The 25989-nt window shown below is 43.3% G+C and overlaps 1 protein-coding gene across 1 annotated transcript in view; it reads left to right on the top strand.

Annotated features, from left to right (window-relative positions):
* UBE2QL1 (ubiquitin conjugating enzyme E2 QL1) overlaps window positions 1-24705 on the top strand; it is a 31926-nt gene extending 7221 nt beyond the window's left edge. The window contains exon 2 of the mRNA XM_075921502.2: window positions 23382-24705. Within this exon, the coding sequence (XP_075777617.2) occupies window positions 23382-23513 (132 nt within the window). The 3' untranslated portion in view covers window positions 23514-24705. The remainder of the gene's footprint in view (window positions 1-23381) is intronic.
* The last annotated feature ends 1284 nt before the right edge of the window (window positions 24706-25989 follow it).

Below are 25989 nucleotides of genomic sequence, written 5' to 3'. Positions count from 1 at the left end.
CACATCTACTATGGAGTATTTACTTATACCATCTAGACATTTTAGTATACAAACTAATACTGACCCAAAAGAAGGGTTATTAAAATTAATATCAGAGCATTGCTTATATTTGAAATTAGATTTTACCTTTGTGTATTAAAAAATCTTAAAAAGCCAGGTATGTTTATACGAAACACTAGATTTATCTGGCATTGTTGTCCTTCAGAGCAGTGAGCTGGTGTATGTGGGGAGGGGAGGTGCATTGTCAGGGCAGGAGCTTGTCAATGTTGGGTGCACAGGGCAGGAGTGTATGGAAGGGTTCAGGAGTCAGAGTGGAAGGGGCTTTGGACAGGGTGTAGAAAGGCAGGAATCAGGGCAGAGTGTGGGGTGGCAGGAGTCTCAGGGAAGGGGGTTGGGAGATGTGTGGAAGCTCCACAGGGCCATCCAGAGCCATGCTGCCCATCCAGCAACTGCTGCCCGGGGCTGGTGCACTTGCTGCTCTCCTGTGGTCACGTCATTCTGGAGCATAACTGTGCCTGCTATCAGAGCTCCCCCTTTGTTTGATAAGAAACAGTTGGATTCCAAGCACATAGGGTTGCCAGATGGTTTCAACAGAAATACCAGACACACTTGACATTACATCACAATCTACATTACATCTTATTTAGAAAATAGCGGACATTTACATTTTCTCATTTATATTTTCTCAATTTGTTTTCCAAACAGAAAGCTCAAATACTGGACTGTCTGGTTCAAAACAGTAACATTCCATTGTCGTGGCACAACCAAACTCTTACTTTGCTTTAAGTAATGATAAGAGGAAGTGACAAACCAAATTTGGCGGTTCTAGCTCTTTATTGTTTAGGAGAAGTTCTTGAACAAAAAGACTCATGGACAGACAGACAGATATACAAATGCTCTCAAATATATAGTAGATTTGTGCAAATTAGTATTAATGACCTGAATTCCACAATGACAGAAATTCAATTATATGGATTCAGCTTTTTTCTTAAAAATAGCTATTTACATTTAGTGGGTATAGCATATTTGATATGTAAAAGTAATAGGGACCCAGTCTTCCTCCCATTGATGTCATGGCAAAACTTCCCTTAACTTCCGGAGGATTAGAATTGAGCCCTTCCTTAAGAAGAATGGTTTGAATCTATGGCATGAGCCAAGTTTGATGGGGAGTTGAGGGTGCTTAGTAGGGCTGTAAGAGTTTAACCAATAAGCTTACGCTGATCCGTTACTGGCAAGCAGTGTGAGCCCCTCATGGCCAGGAGTATTGACCCCAGCAACCCCCTGGGGCCAGGAGCCAGGGAGCTCCACATCTAACTGTGTATCCAATAGAAATTTGTCAGTTACATGGTTAATTTTTTTCCTCATTTCTTGCGTCCACAGTGCTTATCACCTTGTAGGAGGTTTTTAATCTATCAAAGGGCTGGGTCCGTGTTTTCTGCCTTAGCTCTGGATCTCTCTTTCTAAAAGATTATGAGGCCACTAACTACTTTAAAAAGGGTTTTATTAATAGATGCAGTAGTACCGTTGTTTAATTGGTTCTGCTGTACCCACTGCTGACAGATTGGTGAGCAAAATCTAAGGGCTTACCTACACATAAAACACAGCATGAGCACCACTCTACTGCTTCAGTGAAGACATTACCTATGCTGACAGAAGTGATTTTTCCCATTTGGGTAAGTCATCCATCTCCCTGATAGGCAGCAGCTATGTCGTCAGGAGAATTCTCCCTTCAACATAGTGTTGGTGTCTACAGTGGGCAGTTAGGTCAATTTAACTGCAATGCTCCGAGGTGTGAGTCAGCCTCATTTCCTAGTATAGAACAGGCCTAGCTGCCTGCACCAGAGTTCAAATCCTGGCCCCACTGAAATAAATGACAAAACTCCCATTGACGTTGGTGGGGTTGAGATTTCGTTAGAAGAATACATTTTAATATCATTATCTGATACCACGTCAGGTCCTGCACAGAATGTTGTTTGATGTCTCTAAGCACTCTTGACCCAACAGAACTTTTACCTCTGCCTCTAGGTGGCAAGCCTTAGGGAGCTGCACATGTAACTTGCAGCAGATGAAGTGAAGACCTTTTATATTTCGTAATTATTTTTCTTCAGGAATTTGTAAATCATTCTAGAATAGTAAGTATCGTCCTCACAATATTAAATGCTATTATTCACTGAATAAAGGAAATGGAACTAGTGTCAGTCATAGTTGTAATAAAAAAGCAGAGAGTCTGTTGTAGCTCACATTTATTTAATAATATGATGCATGACTGAGATTAGTGCATATCCCCTTCAAACACTGATGCTATCTTGTTACCAGCAAACTCACATTTAAAAAAAAAGCATTCTTCAAAATGTATCCCAAAGCAGTTACCATTGCTATAAAAGTAATTGAACCGTATTATTTGCAGTTTTGCAAACTGTATAAACACTGTAGATGATAATCAGATACAATAATGACCATCCCTAAGGCTCAACAAGAGGACTTTAAGTCCTTAAATCAACTAAGCAAAAATACCTCCATTTTATATTTCACATGAAAAAATCATGACTTGTTTTCTTTAGTGAACTAATATAGTTTAAGTAGATTTTTTTTCTATTGTTAGAGCCCTGAAAATCTGTGGATATCTGTTTTATATCTAAGGGTATCCATATTCACGGATATTGATGTGCATATCCATGGCTTATTTTTGCAGATACAGAGTCGGATCTGGATACAGATTTTTTATTTAAAACACTGCAGATTTGTGGGTATCTGCTTTATATCCATGAATATCTGCATCCATGGATATGGATGTGGATATCCGCAGCTTATTCTTGCAAATATGGAATCAGATACAGATCTAAATTTTGTATCTGTGGGCGGCTCTACTTATTGTTACATGTTCAAAAAAATCTGTTTCGAAATAGTGAAATGAAGCCATGCTTCTTCATATATAGTGCTTGAGTCAGTTTTAGTAAAATGATGGAAGTAGTATCAGTCAGTGTTCCCTCTAATCTTTTCCATCCATGTGGAGAATAAAATTTTCTGTGTCACCAACACATGCATGAATATGCACTACCAGTAGAAACAAATCCTAGCTCTGGGCACTCTGCTAATCAGCTGGGCAGCATACAGATCTCTCCTGAGCTGCTGCATAGGCATTCAGGAAACACACACTGCTGTTAGTGTGGAAATAAGAAATCACAAATTGCCCATTTAATTTAAAGTTGCTGAAATAGCAGAAAAGCATTACCTAGTTGTTTCAGGATCCTGCACTGGATTAGTAATACTTAGTCACAGTGTTTCTTGTGTTCACTATCTGTTTAAGGGGACAAAACAGTTAAAAGATAATTAGCAGCTAAATGATGATTCTGCAGATTATGGCATTTGTAGGATTCATAGTTGTACAGAAGAATGTATGCTAATAATTCTTGTATCAAGTAGGACAGGCATGAGAATGCAGACAGGACCTAATGCCATAAAAACTGGAAGTAAACCTGAGTGTTCTTTTATGTCTAAGTATCTAGTGTTTGATTTAAGCTGATAAATATAGGGTTTTTAAATATATAATGGTTTGTAATTCAGGTTATAATATGAAGTATACATTCAGGCATCTTCAAAAATAATTTGTTTCAACTGTCTAGACAAGAGTGTACATTATATAGAGCATATACTATTTAAATGAAAGTAAATTGTAATTAATCTATTTTCCATTTTTAAAAGTACACCCATCACAGTTGGCGCTGCATGTATAAAACTTAAACCACCATAACATTAGTTACTGTTTTATTAAAATGAGATTATCACAGAATCCAGCTGTTAAACATAACCTGAATATCTCCCACCTACACCCACCCTCAAAAGCAAAAGTCTAATCAAACATTGATTTCTCAACAGACTCTACCTCTTTCAGATATGAATAGTGAAAATGAATTCCAAATCCATGGGTCTACACTAACCTCTAGTCTAGACATACAATCTAAGGATTGTTAGTATGGGCACATCAGCTAATTTTCACTGCTGTGATTATCTCTAGGAATCTCAGTAGTCAGAAGCTTGGTCTACACTTCACGCACTAGGATGTAAGCTGCCTTACGTTGATCAAACTCTGTAAGCGTCTGCACTACAATGTTGCTCCTGCTGATGTGAGTCACGTCCAACACAGCCCTAATAACTCCACCTCCATGAGAGGCATAAAGGCTATGTCAATGTAGTTGGGGTGATGCAATATCTATAGACACTGCATTACTTACATAGCCTGTTGTCTGTTAGCTCTGTCCAAGGCTCACAGCTTGCCCCACGTTGGTGAGGATATGCATCACCTCACAGAAAACATAGTGTAGATATGAACTACAGTAGTAATTACTGTGGAGGTTGTACATTAACCTAACTTAGGTTGACTTAATTCTGTCACGTAGGCTTCAGATAGTGAGAACCTAAGCTACACAAAACTTTATACATTACATTGAGTATGTGATTGCTTTCTGTTAATTGGTTATGTCTCCAGGGCTTACCAAAGTGAATGATTTCAGGCATGGATGATGAGGACAAATGTTGCTTTAGATTAGAAGCTATGGCTGAGAGACACATTTAGTAGTATGCAAGTCTATAAGGGCATGTCTATACACACTGGAAGATCAACACTCCGAAGGTCAATATTCTGATGTTAGATTTAGTAGGTCTAGTATAGACCCCTAAATCGAACGCTGAGGGCAACTCCTGCCAGCATCTAGTACTCCTCCTTTTGCAAGGAGTAAAGGAAGCTGATGGGAGCATTTGTTCCCATCAGCCTCCAACAGTGTGGACACTGCTCAGGCATGGCTTAAGGTAAACCAACTCCAGCTATGCATTTTGTATAGCTTGAGTTGCATACCTTAAGCCGACCTTCCTGGTCTAGTGTAGACCAGGCCTAAGAAATGACAAATTATAATTAATTAGTAGATTAATTAATGATAATTAATGAGTAGATACATCACATAGAATATGTGAACTTTAAGCAGAAAAAAATAAGGAATATCATTTACATGCATGAAGAAAATCAGATTATGTTATCTATCTGAGAGCTATTTTAGACCATAATTTATTGAGCTCAGATTTTAAATTTATTTTTTTATTTGCACCATTGATATGCTGGGAAGTGATTTATGAGCTAAAAAACAACAACATTTTGTTCATATGCAGTGTGCTGCTGTCCAGACTATAAAGTATTATCATGCACATTTATTTTGCAGAGCTGGAATGGAGACAAAGGGATTCTAACTCATTAAGGGCAGGCCTACACTGCCAGAGAAAGTCAACCTAAGTTATGCTACTCTAGCTATGTGAATAACATAGCTGGAGTCAACATACCTTAGGTCAATTTATTGCAGTGTCGGCACTGTGCCCTCCTGCCAACTTACCTCAAGCTTCTCATTCTGATAGAGCACCAGAGTTGATGGCAGCTCATTCAGCTGTCATTTTAGTGGGGCTTAAACCTGTTAGATAGACCCCGGGGTGGATCAATTGCTGCAGTGTCAGTCTCTCAGTAGTAGATACAAGTCTTGAGATAGGAAGATGTCTTAATTCTTTTATACAGCAGCGAGAAAATAATCTTCATTTTATCCCTTCAAAGCATACATAGGGAAACTATTCTAAAGGTTTTTAAAATATTTTAAAGTAGCACTATATTGTTAAAAATAATGATCAAATTAGTAAAAATCACTAAAATTGAGAAAAATATTGTTTTTAAAACATGTTTTCCTGGCATATAGAACCAGTTCTCCCTTGCAGTATTTGGCTGATATCCTGAATACATAATTTCTTTAAAAACATCTGATTTGATCATAACTGGTTAGATGCAATTTTATATGATGAGCTTGAATCATACAAGTAGTTCCCATTTACTTTAGTGGGGCTGCTCACTTCAATGAGTTGTGTAAGATTTGGCTTTATTGTCAAATATTGTAAAGAATTGCACTTCTGAAATAAGCGTGAAATCTTGAAGGCCTTACTAATTGTCCTCTCTTGCAGGAAAGTGTGTGGGAGCAGCCAAATGGTACAGTTCTGTAGGGCAGGGATGGACTAAGCAATGGGGACACCCTCAAACCCTGAAAATCACCTAGGATTGGAACAAATCTCAGGAGATCCACATGAGGCTGGGTGGGAACTTCCACGTGGAGGGTCTGTTTCTGCAGTAGTTTTGGCCTTTTCATCATTTGGAGTCTTATTGCCTTAGTCTTGTTTGGCCATGACTGTCCCCGTGACACCTGAAAAGTGGAGTGTTGCTAATCTCAGATGTATTCATTTTCCAATGTGAGCTCCACCAGGCTGAGTAGGAGGATTACTCACCCCCCACCTGCCCACTCTCCCCTAAGGATCCCAATCAGCAGGATCTGGCAATGGGGAAACAGGGCCATTAGGCTATCGAATCCCCTTTTCATGAGGAAAGGGGAGATCCATGCAGAAGGATCACAAGAGTACAATTTTGATTCTGTTTTTGATTAGGAGAAATGTCCATTAATTTTGGCAAAAAATTTGCCTCAGTAAGAACCTAGTGAAGACTGAATGAGGACTTCTAGTTTGGTCCAAAATGTATAGTAAATGTAATGTACAAAGGATTGAACTGTCACAATTGTTTAGTTGAATGACAGATTTTTCGTTAGCATTATGATACTGCATAGCCTCTTGGGTCTGGCCTGACACAGGTTTAAGTGGTACTTAAGCGTGTGAGTAAGATAATTGCACTCCATGGGCTCATTACTGCAAGGTGCCAAACACTTCAATGCTGTTTTGAGCATCCTCAACTCTCACTCAAGTTTGTGGCAGCTGTGGGCATTCAGCATCTTTCAGGATTGAGCCCCATAGGAGTATAAAAGTAAACATGCCTGATTCTGCAAAGCACCCATATGTTAGATAGCAAAATTATTACTGTTTCAGAATAGAATCAATATCTCTACACAGCTTGTGCTACTCCAGATAATAGCCAGGCAGTAAAGCACACACAAACATGCACACACATTCATGACTGCCTCAGAAACCTTTACACTGTCTTCCCTTCATTGCTCTCTGCTTTGAGGATTTTGTGGTGTTTATTAGTTAGGCTACTTTGACCAACGAGTCCTGTTCTGCACATGTTCTCAAATATCCAGGGAACCCATACAACCAGTTGCTGATGGAATAGTAGAACTGTGACCATTTGAAAATCTAAAGTATTGTGGTGGGTGAAAGGGAGGGAGAGTGAGCATTTCTCCTATTTTACAAGATCATTTAAAGCCAGTTCCCTTTTTATAGTTAGTTTTTATTAGCCTAGGATGTGAAGTAGAGATAAATGTTACTAAGGCAAAACCCATAAATAGTAGTACTAAATCCCATCTATATTAGAGAGCAGCATGGTCAATTTAGAAGTTTGTGGTCATTAACATCAAATGTTTGACTAGCCACAGAGAGGAAAATTATATCCATCTAGTCAAAACAACTGCTTTCTGACCTTTGTAGAATGATTGTATTTGAGATGTATGCATTTTATAAGTAGATAGGAGAGAAAGGTATTTTTGTGATTAAGACTGTCTACGGGGCTTTATTAGAAAAAGGTACGCAAATTGCAGAGCGCAATTTGCGTACCTTTTTCCGATAGTTTTTTCGGAAGAGGCTTTTCCAAAATTTGGCCCATATATACTGGGCCAAATTTCAGAAAAAAACCCTCTTTTGGAAGAGCCCTTCTTCCTCATGGGAAGAGGAAGACAGGGCTTCCAAAAGATCGTGTCTGCTCTTCCGCAAAAAAAAGCGGAAGAGCAGATGCATTCCCTGGTGCGGTGGAGTTTTTCTGGGATACAGGTATCCCAGAAAAACCCTGTAGTCTAGACATAGCCTAAGACATAAGGCTGGGATCAGATGATCTAGTTTCTTTTTCCAGCTTTGCCACTGACTGTGTGTGACTTTAATTAATTAACCTTCTGTATCTCAGTTTGCCATCTATAAATTGAAGATCGAATTTCCTTCCTCAGAAGAGAGTTGTGAAGATAAATCCATTAGTGTTTGTTAGTTGCTCAAATACTATGGAAATTGAGTCTGTCTAAATAACTGCACAGGTAGATAGATATAAACATGTTTTTCAGTTTTTGAGCAACTAGGTATACCCTTATGTATACAGTAAGCAAAAGACAAGGAGAAAGAGGAAGCATGGTCCTATGGTCCTGATCCTGCCATCCATGCACAAGAAATTTCCATTGTCATTGGTGAGAGATTTTCCTGCACAAATACTGCAAAATCAAACCCAAAATCTTACTCTCACAGGCTGTAAATCCCTAACATGGAATAAATGTAATATACAAAAGTAATCTCTAAAGATTAATCTATTTTAACCTTGTGCAATGTGTCACCTTCAGTCTTCTGATGGAAGATATTTTCTATTTCACTTTGCTGGCATTACCCTTGCAGCCAGTGAGGAACAAAATACTGCTGAGGACAACTATTGATGGTAACATTTTTTAATTAGATTATACAGGAGCCATTTCATTTGTAATTGCTATATTTAGTACAATTATGTAAACTACTTAATGTAGTGCTTGTGAAAGTGAAGGACTAGTAGCCCTGGCCTTGAGCAAAAGATAGTACAGGAAGGTGATATGCAAAGTTCCCAACAATCAGCTCTGCCAAAGTATCTCCAGTGCCAACCTGTAAGTGGAAGAGTGCTGCTGTTTCTGTCAGGGGACTCTTCTTGTTTACAAAAATTGTGTATTAACATTTAAAGTTGATGGTGTATAGAACAAAGACTTTCCATAATAGGAAAAGTGAGCAGGTGCCTGGGATGGGCCACATTGTGAATGACAAACTCAGGGAAGTCTGCAAAAAACAGGGCATACAATCCCCCTCAAACTGGTGATTTATTCTATAATTGGATTCACTAAACCAGTAACAAAGGAGCTTCTGCAGCACCACATTGGTTAACCAGAAGCCAAATATAGTCCCCTTTACTCTCCCATGCAGACAAAGAGGTCTTATATAATCAAATACTGATACTGGAAATACTGTATTTTTTAAAAACTGAAAAATACAACATTTCTGATATTGTTTCCAGCCATTTCCCTTGGCTGGAAATGGCAAAATTGAAACCAACAGGAGCTGCAAGGCTCTGTGACTACAGAAACTTTACATAAACAATGCGGAATTGCCAGCTAGGGGCCTTCCCAAAGCAAGCCTGTGGCCCATTTTGAGGAACACTGGCTAGATACTGAAAATGTGTGGGAGGAGTCAAGTGTGTTTTTCATGGGCATAATTTCATAGTTAAACTATAACATTTCAATCCTCAAGAGGTAAAATTGTTGTGTGCCTCAGACAGAGAACAGCAGAGGCCAAAGGACCACGGAACCCCAAAATATGTTCAGATGATCTTAGTTCAGGCCTCATGCTCCAGAGGAATCCCTAAGGTCCCTCCTGCTATCCTGACCTGGAAGTAAATGCCAGCCCCACTCTAAATCCTGATTATGACCCTGAGCGTATGAGCCAGACACACCAGCCAACCATACAAGATGGAAGATTTTGTGTACCACCTCACAACACCAGTATAATGGCCATGGCATAGGCAGCCAACCAAGCAGCATCCACCAGGTGAGAGTCAAAGGAGTCAGGACTAGTTAGTAACCCAAATAAGGATATATTATGTTCAGTTATGTATTTTAAGACATTAAATGGAAGTTTTGATACTGGCTGCATGAGATGTCCCGCAAATGTCCCGCCAGGTTAAGTCACTCATGACAACCCAAGTTTTTCTTCTACACATTATGAATACATGCTTAAGAAGCAGTTTGTCATGTTCTCTAGTGAGATTTGGCAATCTATAACATATACTCAAATCAGTACCCCATCTTTAGTTTTACTATTACAATTTTAACTTTAACCCTGGTTGCGCCATTATTACCCTCACCTTTCATAATTAGGTATCCCTGCTACTCTAGATAATATATCATTCAAGAGATGGTTAACTTTACTACTAAGATAGAGGATATCAGAATTATTCAGTAACTTCTCTGTATAGTAGAGGCCTCAGTGTTCCACAAAATCAAAGCCTTTGCCCCTCACCATTTACTTAACCACAGATTCTTTGAACAAATTAGATATTTTCTAAACATGAGATGAGAGGGGCTTCAATATATAATGCAAATAATTAGCTAAAGTTTTTTGTTTAACATGACAATCTTTCGTAGCCAAAGTTGCACAGCCGGTACTCATTTTCTCAAAGTAGCAATAGCATGAAATATAAGTAAAAAATGATTCCATGAAGCTGGTAATGCAGGCTAACTTAGCAATGGTCTGTGTGAAACACTGCTAATATTTTAATATTGTTGTGTAACTTTTGACTATCTTATTTAAAGGCTGAATCCTTGATCGTGAAGTCAGGGGGTGTTCTGCTTTTGGCTTCCATGAGAATAGGACCTAATTATGATTTCTCCATGGTGGATGGCCAATTCCTGCTTGCCTTTTTTGTGTGTAACCTGATGGAGAAGTCAGTTTGGCTGTTCATCAGCATAAGGCAAATAGAATTTGACTTGTGTTTAAATATTCTAAATTAGGGTTTTTTTTAAAAAGCAGCTAGTTGTTCCAAGTTCTGCTTAAATAAATAAATGGACAAACCACTCTATGCTTTTCATCTTTATATTTCTTTATTTTAATCTTGATTAACTCATTATGAAAAGGACCTCACCACATGCTTAAAAACGATTCATTCATATTTTACTAGTACATGGAAAGAGCTGATGGCTCTTTTAGGAGCTACATTTGTTTAAATGCTTTTATAAAAAGCTTCCTTGCTTTCTGTTGCTTTATGTTTTATAGAATATTTGGATGAAGTTTAACTGTCAGGCTACGTCTAGACTACAGGGTTTTTCTGGGATACTGGAAAAACTCCGCTGCGTCTAGGGAACACATCTGCTCTTCTGCTTAACTTTGCGGAAGAGCAGCTGCACTCTTTTGGAAGCCTTGTCTTCTTCCTTCCACGAGGATGAAGGGCTCTTTCAAAAGAGGAGGATTTTCCTAAATTTGTCCCAGCGTAGACGGGGCGCAATTTGCACACCTTTTCTGTCGACATAACGTCGACAGAACTCAGCAGTTTTGTCGACGCTGGTAAACCTCATTTTACGAGGCATAACGTCTTTGTTGACAGAGTTCTGTCGACAGAAAGGGCAGTCTGGACGCGGGGGTTTCTTTTGTCGACAGAAAAAGTCCTCCAGGCAAGCTCCCTGCTGGACAGTCCTTCTTCAGGAAAAACCTCTTCTTGGTCCTGTCTGTAGCCATGTTTTAAAGGCACAGACATCCCTGGCAGGCATTGTGACAGGAAGCTGGCCACAGACAGAGCCTGTCAGCCAAGAGCTCTCCCAGCGTCACCTGCACGTGGCCATGTGTGCAGCTCCAGCGCCACGAGGCCCCCAAGAACCTTTGAGGGAGCCAGCCCTGGTGCCCACAGGTGACAAAAGGAGAGCCCCAGCCTGGTCAGGGACAGAGGTCCTGACCCTGCTTGAACTGTGGGGGGAGGAGGAAGCAGTCCAGGCCCTGCACACCCGGCGCAGGAACGCCAGCATCTATGGCCGCATGGCTATGGGGCTGGCCGATAAAGGGCACCACCCCAGGACACTCCAACAGGTCCGGGCCAAAGTGAAGGAACTTCACCAGAGATACATGAAGGCCCGAGAGCAGAGCTCGGCTTCAGGTGCAGCCCCAGTGCACTGCAGCTACTATCAGGAACTGGACCACATCCTGGGAGGCCAGGAACCTATGTCTGCACCAGTGCTCGTGCAGACAGGGTTGCACACACCAGTGCAGCAGAGCCGGCAGGAGGTCCCCGGGGAAGATGTGGAGGAGGAGGAGGAGGAGCAGATGGAGGACACCCTTACCCTGACTCTGCAGCCTGTCCCAGAGATGCAGGAAGCCTCGCAGGCACCCTCTGATGCAGGAGAAGGAACATCAGGTGAGTGCAGGCAGGATCACAGACACAGCACAGGGGAGGTGGGAGCAGAGAGGATGCAGAGCAGTGTTCACATCTTGGTCCTCCCTCCTGGACAGCTTGCATCTCTCTGTGCATGTACAAGCAGGCGGGCAGATGGTGGGTATGTGGGTGGGGGGCATGGGAGACCCAAGGTGCAGTAGGCCCCTGTCCTACTGTGGCTGCACACTGATCTGGCCTGGGCGGTCACAGTGGAGGGTGGGAGGATCTAGGGGGTGGAGGTGGACATTGTCCTAGCCACAACGGGTCCCCTGTGCAGCCGAGGCGGCTGGCAAGGCCAGAGGTGGCCTACCAGTAACAACATTCCCATCCCTTGTTGTATGGACTTGTGTGTGAATTGCTAACACTGATCGGTTCTCCCTCTTCTTCTCCACAGCTGGACCTGCTGCTGCTGTCCACCGAGCAACTCCTGTGCCACCACCCACCCGGTCCCACAGCACCCGCAGGCATTGGAGGACCTACAATGACCTCCTGAGGAGGCATGTGGAGGCCATGGAAAAAATGGAGGGGATCATAGCCAAAATGCAAGAGACCATGGCTGAAAGAGCGAGGGAGGAGGCTCGGTGGCATACTCGCCTGCTGCAGGACTTCCTCCCAGAGTGGAGCAGAATGTGTGCCACCGTCCAGGAGTCCCTGGCTGTGCCAGGCCCTCTCCCCCTGGGGACTCCTCCTGCCCATCCAGCTCCAGCCCCCTCTGACCCCCCGTCCTTCCCCTCAGCCCCCTCTGACCCCCCTTCTTCTCCCTCCGCCCCTGCCACCCCTCCAGCCCTGCCCCTCCCCCCCCCCCGCTAGAGCCGAGTCATTGTCAGCCCCCACTCGAGCCCGAGGACGGCTGGGTCCACGGACCAGGGGTGGCAAAGCCTTGCGGCCCAGGCGAGGCCGCCATTACCCTTAAGTTGTCTGCCCTCCCTTCCTCCCTCCATGTTGGAAATCCCCCCTCCCTCCCTCACTCCATATTGGAAATTCCTCCTCCCTCCCTCCCTCCCTCCCTCCCTCCCTCCATGTTGGAAATCCCTCCTCCCTCCCTCCCTCCCTCCCTCCCTCCATGTTGGAAATCCCCCCTCCCTCCCTCCCTTCCTCACTCCATATTGGAAATCCCTCCTCCCTCCGTCCCTCCCTTCCTCCAGGTTGAAATCCCCCCTCCTACCACAGTTATAAACACAGGTTATTAGTTAAAAAAAGAACTTTATTTTTCACATTTGTTGAACAATTATATTTTGTATAACAGATCTAATTTCTTACATTACTCCTTGATAAACATATTTTTACTGTTTAACATGGTGTGTGCACCTTAACTGTTCAGATGCAGGGATGGATTGTGGGGAAGGTTTTGGGATGGGGGGGGAAGGCCCACAGACCCCATTGGGGATACCTTGGGGAATCATAGGCCTCCAGCTGAGAAGTGCTCATGCCGAGCCTCCCGGATGCGAACCCCCACCTGATGGGCTTGGCACACGGCAGCTGTCCGAGGCTGCGCAAACCGCCTGCCCTCCACTTCAGCCATTGGCCCCCAACCTGGGAGGAAGGCCTCCCCTTTGCTCTCCACCAGGATGTGGAGGATGCAACATGCTGCCACCACCTCTGGGATATTGTGTTCCCCCATGTCAAGGCGAGTTAGCAGGCACCTAAACCTTCCCTTCAACCGGCCAAATGCGCATTCTACCTGTAAACGGGCGCGTGTCAGGTGTGCATTAAACACTTCCTTGCTCGGGGTCAGATGCCCTGTGTATGGCTTCATAAGCCAGGGCATGAGGGGGTACGCCGCATCGGCCACAATGCAGACCGGCATCTCTACGTCCCCGATAGCAGAGGTTCGCTGGGGGAAGAAGGTTCCTGTCTGCAGCCTTTCGTACAGGTGTGAATTGCGGAAGATCCGCGCATCATGTGCCCGGCCCGACCACCCCACACACAGGTCTGTAAATAGTCCACGGTGGTCCACCATGGCCTGCAGCACAATGGAAAAGTACCCTTTTCTGTTGATATACTGGGCGGCTTGATGGGGTGGTGCACGGATGGGAATGTGCGTGCCATCGAGCGCTCCTCCGCAGTTTGGGAATCCCAGCCCTGCAAAACCAGCCATGATCGTGTCTAGGTCTCCGAGGCGGACAATCCGATTCAGCAGCTGTGAGTTGATGGCCCTCACCACCTGCAAAAATAGACACATACAAACAAACACAGATTATGAACTAGAGGGGTTGCCAAAGTCCTTTGGCGACCATCCGCCCCCCCAAGAACCCAGCCCCCAGTGATTGCTCCCAGTAGTATCATGGTGTAAGACACAGGAGCCCTCCACTACCTCCCCTCCATTAACCCCCACCCACCCTTTTTTGGTTACAGTCCCCTTACGGACTGCTCTCCCCCTGTCCCGAAGGGACTTACCTCCATCAACACAGCACCTACAGTAAATCTCCCTACACCAAACTGCTGTCCCACTGACCGGTAGCTATCAGGAGTGGCCAGCTTCCAGAGGGCAATAGCTACCCTTTTCTCCAGCGGGATGGCAGGGTGCAGGTGGGTGTCCTGTTGTTGCGGGGTGGGGGCAAGCCAGTTGCAAAGCTCCAGGAAGGTGGACTTCCGCATCCTGAAGTTTTGGAGTCAAGCCTGATCATCCCACTGCTCCATTACGAGCCGGTCCCACCAGTCCGTACTTGTTTCCATCCTCCAACATCGCCTGTCCGGGAAAAAGTTCAGAGGCAGGAACAGTGCTGCTGCATCCTGAAGGAGCGGCTCCAGTCTGGGCTCAGGTTCCGGACCAGGCATTAACAGCATGATAGTCTCATGCAGTTGCAGCAGCATTTGAAGCACCGTGGAGTGGGGCCAGCGCCTGGCCAGGGGAAGCTCTCGCTCCATGGTAAACAAAGGCTTGGAAAAACCTTAAAAAAAAAACCCCCACACTGCTGTGCTGTGCCAGGAAGCAGGGCACTCCAAACAGGCACTGCAGACCCTTTGCTATCCCTCTAGGCAGCTGCAGCAGCAGAACAATGGCTAGTCGGGGAGAGGCGGGGGGTGTCCCTTTTAGCATGCATCTCTGCAAAGTGCAGGCAGCAGCACCAGGAAGTACATGCTGACCCTGTGACCTGGCAAAGCAGTTCCGGGTACTTTCTTCTGTTGACAGAGTGCCCTGCAGTCTGGACGCTCTCTGTCGACAAAGCAAATAGTTTTGTCTATGGCTTGAGGTAGTCTAGACGCGTTTTGTCGACAAAACTTCTGTCAACAAAACCCTGTAGTCTAGACGTACCCTATGAGTATTAAAACACTTTTAACAATTTCCGGGATGTAGGTCTTTGGTGGGAAGGGACTGTTTGTTCAATTTTGATTTTACTCTTGATTTTAACTCAAAATTCAATTGTTTATTCAGTGTTATCTATAGAAAGTAGTTAGATATGGCAATTTTCAGTTCAAATTATTTAGTTATTGTTAAAAGTCAACAAGAAATGCAGACTTGCCAATAAATATTAAGTATTATAACACTAAAACCTTTAATCTTTCCTTCATCCAAAGAACATTAATTCCCTGCTACCAATTTCCATTTGTCTGCCTATCAACTGAGTGTCACAGAGCTAATAAATCAAAAACAAAATATGGGAATTAAAAATTGTGATCTACATTTGATTTTCAGTAGGGATATTAGATGGCAGGTAATAGAATAGTTGACTAACTGCATGAATTCTTAGCAGTTAGTTGACTATTCTATAGTGCTCGGGGGCAGGGTTGGCAGCCAGTGCACTCTGGCCCAATTCCTGGTGAAACCCCTGCTACCTTGCTCTGATACAGAGGCAGCAGTGCAGGGTGCCAGGCAGGAGCCAGTCTGCAAGGGGAGCCAGTTTAAAAACCAGCTCGGACCCCCCAAAGACAGTGGCTGGTGACACAAAGCAGCCTCTGCTTGCAGACCCCTTGCAGACAGGAGCTGCTGCCAGGGGCCAGCATCTGTCCACAGGGAGCTCGGACCCCCCACAGATAGGGGCTGCTTCACAGTAACCTCCCTTGCTCCCCCCCATCTCCCGCTAGGGGCATGCACCACTGCAGAGCCAGTGCTGGGGGGAACCAGCTTTTAAGCTGGCTCCCCCCAGCACCAGCTCCTGCCCCTCCTCCTGCGTCACTGCTTCTGATAAAGAGGTAGCAAGGCTGGGGGGGGAGGAAAAGACAAGTTGTCAATTAGATTAACTGACAAGCCTACTCTTATCAGTTAGGGTATGTCTCGACTACATTGTTTTTTCGAAAAAACTGCCCTTTTTTCGAAAAAGCTTCACCTGTGTCCAGACTGCAATCGTGTTCTTTAGAAATTAAATCGAAAAAAGGCAGGGTTTTTTTTCAACATTGGTAAACCTCAAATTACGAGGAAGAACGCCTTTTTTGAAAGAGCTCTTTCAAAAAAAGGGGTGTGTGGATGCAGAACAGTGACATTTTTTGAAAGAAGAGGCAGTCGAAAAAAGCACAGGTGCCCTGGTGGCCATTCTGTGAATAGTAATCAGGGCTTTCTTTCGAGAGAGCATCAATGCAGTCTGGACGCTCTCTTTCGAAAGAAGCTTTTTCGAAAGAGCTCTTTCAAAAAAGCTTCTTTCAAAAAAAGTTTGCAGTCTAGACATAGCCTTAGTCATCGACTGCTCATTGACATCTTTAATGTTCAGTAAAGTGTCGAAAAAGAGTATATGTTACTTGGTTCCTTCTAATCACAAGAGTAGCTGCTTATCAGATCATTTTTGTTATAACAAAGGCTTTCAAGTCAGACTGTCAAACAATTATGATAAAGTGGTAGTTTAATAATCTAAATAAAATTGTGTATATGCAATACAAAGTAGCATTTTAAAGAGTAGTATTAGTATATAGTAGAATAACATTGTAGCTACATTACTGTTTAGTTACTGTGTAGCCTACTGATTTCAGAAATAATTTAATTCATATCCACACTAAATGAGAAAAATTATTCTATATTTATTATAAATGATAAGATGTTGTTAACCTATAGCCTTACCAAGCATACATTTGAAATAGTGTCCTGTTGCTATATTTATTTTTTGCATGTGCTATTATGAGGGGAATGCTATGTTGAATCAGCAGGAAACATGTTCTGTCATTTAGTGATGTTACCATGCTATCACTGGGACAATTTACCATGTTGGCAGTTTCCTCTGGAGCATATCTGTGAGTAGTTGAAAACAGCGAGTAGTCCTGTGACACTTTAGGGTATGGCTACATTAGCCACCCTAGTTCGAACTGCAATGAGGAGGAGTAACAGTAGTTCAAATTAAGAGTGTTAATTCGAACTACCTAGCCCATGCCGTGTGTAGCTGCGGTCAGGTAGTTCAAGCTACCGGGCATTTAAAAATGGCGGCGCCCGGGAACATGCAAATGAAGCCCGGGATATTTAAATCCCGGGCTTCATTTGCAAGTTCGAATGACTACTTTAGCCACCCTAGTTCGAACTAGAGTGGCTAGTGTAGCCATACCCTTAGGCTGTGTCTAGACTACATGCTTCTGTCGGCAGAGGCATGTAGATTAGACACATAGGCAAAGGCAAATGAAGCCACGATTTAAATGATCGCGGCTTCATTTACATTTACATGGCTGCCGCGCTGAGCCGACAAACAGCTGATTAGCTGTTTGTCGGCTCGCGCGCTAGTCTAAACGCTCCCCTGCCGACATCAAAGCCCTTTGTCGGCAGCCCCATTATTCCTCATGGAATAAGGTTTACCGGGGCTGCCAACAAAGGGCTTTGATGTCGACAGGGGGAACGTCCAGACTAGCACGCGAGCCGACAAACAGCTCATCAGCTGTTTGTCGGCTCAGCGCGGCAGCCATGTAAATGTAAATGAAGCCGCGATCATTTAAATCGCGGCTTCATTTGCCTTTGCCAAAAAAACAAATCTACATGGCTCCGTCGACGGAGCCATGTAGTTTAGACATACCCTTAGAGACTAACAAAAATATACAGAATCATGAGCTTTTGTGGGTAAAACTCACTTCATCAAAGTTGGAGTAGAAATAACAGAAACCAAGACATATATAATAGCAAAAGTACTTGTCAATTGTAGGACTCGTATTAATGAGGCTAATTAAGTGGACTGGAGGTGTCTCATTCATAGCATTTGATGTGAAAATGTGTATGTTAAAGGCAGGAGAAATTGGCTTTGTAATGCCCCAACCAGTGAATGTCTTTATTTCAGCCCAGGGTAAGAGTGTCAGATTTGTAAGTTAATTCCAGTTCAGCAGTCTTTCTCTGTAATTGGATGGCAACACAATTGCACCTCTGAGAACTTCTTCCTCTACCCCTCACTTTCTGTTGAGAGAGATCAGTCTGCGCATCTGCAAGGCAAAATCAGGCCCTTTGCTGTTACATGAACATATGTTATCATCATTACAACAGTGTTATGACAGTGAGGGTATGTCTACACTACAGCACTAATTCGAACTAACTTAGTTCGAATTAGTTAATTCGAACTAAGCTAATTCGAACTAGCGGATCCAGACTAAAAAACTAGTTTGAATTAGCGTTTTGCTAATTCAAACTAGCATGTCCACATTAAGTGGACCCTGAACCGGGGTAAAGGATGGCCGGAAGCAGTGCCGGCAAGGCATCAGATGAGGACTTAGAGCGTGGAGCTGCTGCCTCAGGCTAGCCGAGGGCTGTGCTTAAAGGGACCCGACCCCCACCCCGGACAGACAGTTCTCAGGGGTGTCCCGCTTGCAAATCAGTCCTGGCTTGGAGTGCCCTGAGTGCCCACACTGGGCACATCACAGCACTCGGCCATCAGCCCGGCTGCACTTGCCGCAGGCTGCCATCTGGGGAGAGGGAGCAATTGAGGGGCTGCAGGAGAGCTTCCAGCCCCAGAAGCCCACAGAGCCAGCCCAGTCCTCCCCATCCGGGGCTCATACCCCATTCCTCCCTCACCTCCTTCCACTTACCCTTCCCTAGTCCTCCTTCCTGATGTACAAAATCAAGAATATGTGTGGTCAAAAATAGAATCTCTCTTTATTGAACAAAACTGGGGGAGACTGGGAAAAGGAGGTGGGAGAGGGGAAGAGAGAGGGTGGGAGAGGGGAGGGCAATTAAAATGATCAGGGGTTTGGAACAGGTCCCATATGAAGAGAGGCTAAAGAGACTGGGACTTTTCAGTTTAGAAAAGAGGAGACTGAGGGGGGATAGGATAGAGGTCTATAAAAGCATGAGTGGGGTGGAGAGGGTGCATCAAGAAAAGTTCTTCATTAGTTCCCATAATAGAAAGACTAGAGGACACCAAAGGAAAGGAATGGGTAGCAGGCTTCAAAGTAGTAACAGAAAGTTGTTCTTCACAAAGCAAAGAGTCAACCTGTGGAACTCCTTGCTGCAGGAGGCTGTGAAGGCTAGAACTAGAACAGAGTTTAAAGAGAAGTGAGATAAAGTGTGGAAGGCTGAAGAGGGATGGCACGAGACAAATGGCTTGGTCACTGTCTTCGTTCCATCCCCTCCAGGGTCCCTAGGGTTGGCCACTGTCAGCAGACAGGCTACTGGGCTAGATGGACCTTTGGTCTGACCCAGTACGGCCATTGTAAACTCAGGGTCGGGGGTCTCAGTGGACCACCTTGATTTTCATGCACACCTGTTCCTGGGTGGCCAGGCTGGCAGCTCTCCTGCCCTAGACGGCCACTTTCCTGTGCCTAGTGCGGAGGTCGTGTACGAGGTCCACGATGTCTGCACTAGACCAGGCGGGTGCCCACCTCTTGCGGTCCCGGGCAAGCTCCCAGGAGCCGCCAGCCTGGTCCCGGGAAGAGGCAGAGGGCTGGGGGGGCATCGGGTGGCTGGCTCGAGCCGTGCTAGGTGCAGGGTCTGCTAGTTGGGTGCTGGCAGGCTTGCACCTGGCACGGGCACCGTAGCCAGTCCGTGCCCCTTTAAGGGGTCCGGGGCCGGGAGGGGGGCAATAGAGTTTCCCTGGTGTTGGCCAGAGTGGCCACCAGGGAAAGCTGGGGAGGGCTAGCCTCCCACTAGTTCGAATTAAGGGACTACACAGCCCTTAATTCGAACTAGTAAATTCGAACTAGGCTTAGTCCTCATAGAATGAGGTTTACCTAGTTCGAACTAAGTGCTCCGCTCGTTCGAATTAAGTTCGAACTAGCGGAGCGCTAGTGTAGCGCCTATCAAAGTTAATTCGAACTAACGTCCGTTAGTTCGAATTAACTTTGTAGTGTAGACATACCCTAAGAGCAGTGAAAATGCCAGTCAGATAAAATCTTATATTATATTATTAAACAGCAAACATTTAGTTTTACAAATATGTAAGGCCCAATACTGACCATCTTCAGACCAGTATAAATCTAAAGTGGAATTTATTGCTGAATTGAGTTCCAAAATCTAAAATTTGATTACAAAATATAAAAGCATCTCTCTAGTCTTCTCATCTGTGAGTATAACCTTTAAAACAAGACTAAAATGTCAGCCTATGTAGGCTGACAAAAAAATAAAATATTTTTTTAGGTCTTCAGACAACCTGAAACAGTAATCCTGACAGCTGTAAGCTGCCCATTTATCTCACTGAACTGTAAAATCTGATTCCATAGGATAATATTTTACATGTCATAATTGCTTATTACATTACTGACCATTTAAGCAGAAACTTACAGCTGATATGCTCATTCTATAGTATTAAATTGCATCCTATACCTTCCAGGTTCCAAAATCGTCAACTGCCCTTATAATAACTTTGCAATACACTTCTGAGTCGTCAATTAGAATATCAGTGATTTGATGAATATTTAAAATGTGAGCTCCTGCACTGGTTGAAAACAAAAGTTTCAGTGAAGCTGGGAACTAGTCAAACATACCACATTGCCACAGAAGGACGGGTCATAGGGTTACCAGGTGTCCAGTTTTGAACCGGACAGTCCGGTATTTGAGCTTTCTGTCTGGGTAACAAATTGAGAAACATATAAATGTCCGGTATGTTCTAATTAAGTAAGTTTTATTATTATCATGAGTATCAGTACGTAGTTGCATACTGCCTGGCTGGTAGACACACTCATACTGCGTGAGCGTGTCTACCAGCCAGGCACTACGCAACTACACAGTAAGAGGAGGGGGGCAGAGCCGGGGCGGGCTGGAATCCCCGGGGCCAACTCACCTGTGTGCCCCACTGGGACCATGCGCAGGACAGGCAGCACCCTGAGATCTGCGTGCATCTGGGCCAGCCCCACTCCCTTCCCACCCACTCCCTGCTCTTTCCCCCTCAGCCAGCCCCACTCCTCCCCAGCCGTTCCCCCCCCCCCATTCTCACCCCACAGCCAGCCCCACTTCTCTCAACACCCTCCCAGCCAGCCCTGCTTTCCACCGGCTGGTTCTCCCCCCCCCCCCCCCCCCCCCGATTTCCCTCAGCCAGCCCCGCTCCCCTCCCGGCTGGTCTCTACCCCCTGCCCGATCTAGGATCAAATGTGTCCGGTATTTTTTTGAAACCATCTGGTATCCTAATGGGTCATGGCAGCAGAATGTGGGGCTGTCACACTGTAGAGTATATGAGCCTTAGCTCACAGCAGGAAAGGCATGCAGGCACAGGAGCTAATCAAAAACAGGATTCCAGTCTCCCCACAAAAATCATAATAGGACTGACACTTATGACTCTGCATAAATTCCTTATACATGTGCTGGTAAATCACAACATACTAGAGAAGTGTACAATTGGGCCACAAAATGGCAAATGAAATGTAATGTGGATAAGTGTAAAGTAATGCACATCGGGAAAAATAACCCCAACTATGTACAGTATGATGGGGGCTAATTTGGCTATGACAAATCAGGAAAGAGATCTTGGCGTTATCGTGGATAGTTCTCTGAAAACTTCCACGCAGTCTGCAGTGGCGGTCAAAAGGGCAAATAGGATGCTAGGAATTATTAAGAAAGGGCTAGAAAATAAGAAACAGAATATCTTACTGCCCCTGTATAAAACTATGGTACGCCCACATCCTGAATACTGTGTACAGATGTGGTCTCCGCACCTCAAAAAAGATATTTTGGCCTTGGAAAGGGTTCAGTAAAGGACAACTAAAATTATTAGGGGTTGGAACGGGTCCCATATGAAGAGAGGTTAAAGCGACTGGGACTTTTCAGTTTAGAAAAAAGGAGACTGAGGAGGGATATGATAGAGGTATATAAAATCATGAGTGGTATGGAGAGGGCGGATAAAGAAATGTTATTTATTAGTTCCCATAATTGAAGTACTAGAGGACACCAAATGAAATTAATGGGTAGCAGGTTTAAAACTAATAAAAGGAAGTTCTTCTTCACACAGCATATAGTCAACCTGTGGAACTCCTTGCCAGAGGAGGCTGTGAAAGCTAGGACTATAACAGAGTTTAAAGAGAAGCTAGATAATTTCATGGAGGTTAGGTCCATAAAAGGCTATTAGCCAGGGGATAGAAATGGTGTCCCTGGCCTCTGTTTGTCAGAGGCTGGAGAAGGATGGCAGGAGACAAATTGCTTGATCATTATCTTCAGTCCACCCTCTCTGGGGCACCTGGTGCTGGCCACTGTTGGCAGACAGGCTACTGGGCTAGATGGACCTTTGGTCTGACCCAGTACGGCCGTTCTTATGTTCTTGGGCCGTTTATTGGTAAATTTAATGTTTATATTAAAACTGAATTAGTATGGAAATGGTCTGTTTAAATAAAAATTAACAGTAGATATCTAGGAATTGTGTGCTAGGTAGCATGTGACTATTCTATAGGATACACGTAAAAGCACATTCATATTGCAAGCTATTTTTTACATTAGAAACAGCATTGTAGATAATCTTTCCTATTTGGAGAGGTTTTCTTATTGAGGTTCTTAATGAAGGGCATTAAAAACCTCAATAAGAACATCATTCGTTAATACTCCTTGATTTGTCTGTAAATTGTAATTTGATCAACTGTAAATATTTATGAATGAATGTATAAGACAATAATCACGTATGGCACTGTTTGAGTTTTTAAACTCTCTTGGGTCTTTAAGAAAGCATTTCCTGTCCCTGGGATGACGCACCTCAGGGAGGCTCCAGAGTAGGTTGGCAGGAGGGAACTTGGAAGGGCAAAGGAAAAGATTAGTACCACGGTGGAGGGGGAAGGATACAGAACTTGAGCCCTCTCGCTTCACAAATGTGCTTTTGCATCTGCCTGTATAGTGGTAGGAAATTCCCTGAAAGCCACCTATAGCTTCTTCCCTCTTCCCGTTATTCAGCAATTAAAGATGATATAATAAAAGGCTGCTTTTGTGTGTCTGCCCATCTTCTAACAATGTTGCTCTCTCCTAGCTGGACTGTCAGACCTGCTCAAGCATTTGTGGTCAGACACAGGACATAACTAATAAAAATGGAGTGTTTTATGGCATGCCTTTCGTGAATGCCTTTTGTTTCTACTTGTTCAGCGCTACATCGGAGTAGACCTGTGTGTTCTCACTTTCAATTATTTTTTTCTTTGTTTGGTGCAGGGACGGATCTGCAGAAAAGCTGGCAAATCAAAAAAGTCCTTCAGTCGTAAGGAAGCTGAAGCAACATTTAAGAGTTTAGTGAAGACCCATGAAAAATATGGGTGGGTCACTCCCCCCGTCTCTGATGGCTGATGTTTGCAACCTGCACATCAATGCTAAACAAAACAACAAAACCAAGTACTATGCCATCTCCTCAGTGCTGTACACCACCCATCCTTTTCTACTTCAGCTTCTGTTATATACCATGAATGTCAAGGAGACATTTAAATAATGTGATCTGTTTACAGAGGGAGAGAAGACAAATGCTGTGTAGGATTATGTTTCAAGACTGGTGAATGGTCATCTTTAAGTCACTTTAGAGCGGATGTTACGATTGTGTCATTTGCCCCATGCAGGCCATATTGTCTTCATTCTCTTTCCATGACAGCAGCACCAGACATCAGTATTGGAAATTCCATCCATTACTGCTCAGTTCATTTAAATGTAAATGAAGCAGTTAATATTTAATAGGGAAGCAGTGCATTGCAAGTACATGTTTGCTGTGCTGTTTATCTTTGTTTCCTAGCAGGTCAACATAACTTGAAGATGTGTCTTTATGTGGAGCTGTGGTCTGCTGTGACTAAATTTAGACCTCATTTGTGCTCTATATATGACCTTTAATTCATAAAAGCAGAATTATAACAATGAAAGATTCTGGTGTTGAAAAATTGTTAAGTGAAATCACCCAATTGGTCAAATTGTGCTATCTATGCTGGTATTGTGGTACGCTAGTGTTCAGAGATCAACCAGTGTGATTAGATCAGGTGATATTTCAGATACCAGATGCACCCACTATAGGGCTCAAAGTAGTTCAAGGTAGAGTGGTTTTTATCTTCCCAGTACAATGCAGTACTCCTACAACAGCATGTTTGCCTGTCAGCTTTTCAGCGGCAATACAAAAACCAAAAAGCATAAATGAACCTTAAAACTTATATGAATCTTTTAAAGATAATGTGCCAGTAACAAAGTAAAGTCAGATTTTCAAAGAAAGTGGAACAGTTGGTTTGTAAGGTGATTTGCATGGCTGGATTTTTTATTTTTACTCAACAGACGTTGTATGTACTTTGAGCCCAGTATTCGAGAAAACCCACTGATGTATATAAATGTCCTGTTATTTAATCATTAAGATTTAATTTTCCTTGTCTGTCAATAATTTAAAAACTTTATAAGGCTCCATAAAATCTGGAGTAATGTTTATAATAATATAATGAAAAAGGTTAAAAATGTGGACTCCAAATGGAAAATCATATTGGGTACATTCTGAATAAAATCACCAGTACCGTTACATTGCCTCAAGAATTCAATCATTTTAGGCTACTTTTGCTTTCAAATTAATAAGTGTAGTACTATGAAACACTAGAAATCTTATTGATACATTATGCCTGCTCTGGCAGCATTTTCAATTGAAAGTGGGACATTATTGATTGTAAAATGCAGTCCAGTAAAAAAAAAATTATGATGTGTTTTTACAGAACTCTCCCATTACATGCCTAACACAAGATTAGGCCATTGCTTTTAATCAAAATGGTTGAACAGTCTCTGGTTGTATTTTAACAGCACTGAAAAAATCTTATTCTAACTATTTGTGGTGCTTTGTGGAGTATTGGCTTGATTTACAGCTGCACGGATTAGGAAAGAAAAAAATCAAATGAATTAACAACAAATCAGAGTGTTGTAGGGCCAGTACAACACAGTACTCCTATAAGAGCACGTTTGGAGAAACAAAAATGCATTAATCAAACTTAAAAGTTATCTGACTCATTTTATAAAAGAATTTCATTGTGTTCCCTTCACCCACTCCACCCCGGCACCAGTGCTGCCAACCTCCATTTCCCCTTTGTCGTAATCTCCCATAGGCATCTTTGTGCTTTCTGTGGCTCCACATGTACTGTGTGGGACATCCTTCCCCAATTATTCCATAAAGCTATTACGCTCTTCTCTAAATCTCTTCCGCAAGACCCACTTCTATCAACATCTTATGGGAAATTGACAGTTAGCACTGTCTGAGACTCTTAAGTAAAATGGCATGTTGGGATTTTTCATTATTTGTTTGTTTGTTTATATTTTGGCAAATTAAGCACCTCAAAGTCATCCAGTTGTTTACATAGCTGGCCTATGAAAACATATTTTTTCTTATGCTTTCCTTCATCCTCCCTCCTTCATTCCTATGTTTGTTACAAACATTTGGTATGCCTTGCCTTAATTAAACACTAATTATGGACAGAATTGCCTTTTACTCTATTTTGTACACAGACTGATTTGTAACTTAGGATGCGACCATGATAAAAAAATGCATAAATTAGAATTTCTCCCTCAGATCTATGTATCATCCCTGTTCAGTGATGAGTCACACACATGCATCCAAGGGCAGAATGTAGAGCTTAGCTATTCACAAAACTTACAGTCATGTCTTTGATTGATTTTTTTAAAATTGAATTTTTGTTTGTATGTTTGTTTCTGTTGAGATAAAAAAGCTAGTATATTTTGTTAGGCATCAAATAATGTTCAACCTCCTGTGTGGTTACTAAGTGCTAGAAACACTGAGCACTAAAAGGAAGAAGAGAGATTT

The sequence above is a fragment of the Pelodiscus sinensis genome, chromosome 2 (assembly GCF_052426305.1).
Source record: "Pelodiscus sinensis isolate ZL-2025 chromosome 2, ASM5242630v1, whole genome shotgun sequence".
In the NCBI taxonomy this organism is placed as follows: domain Eukaryota; kingdom Metazoa; phylum Chordata; order Testudines; family Trionychidae; genus Pelodiscus; species Pelodiscus sinensis.
This window is presented reverse-complemented; position numbering and strand designations above follow the sequence as displayed.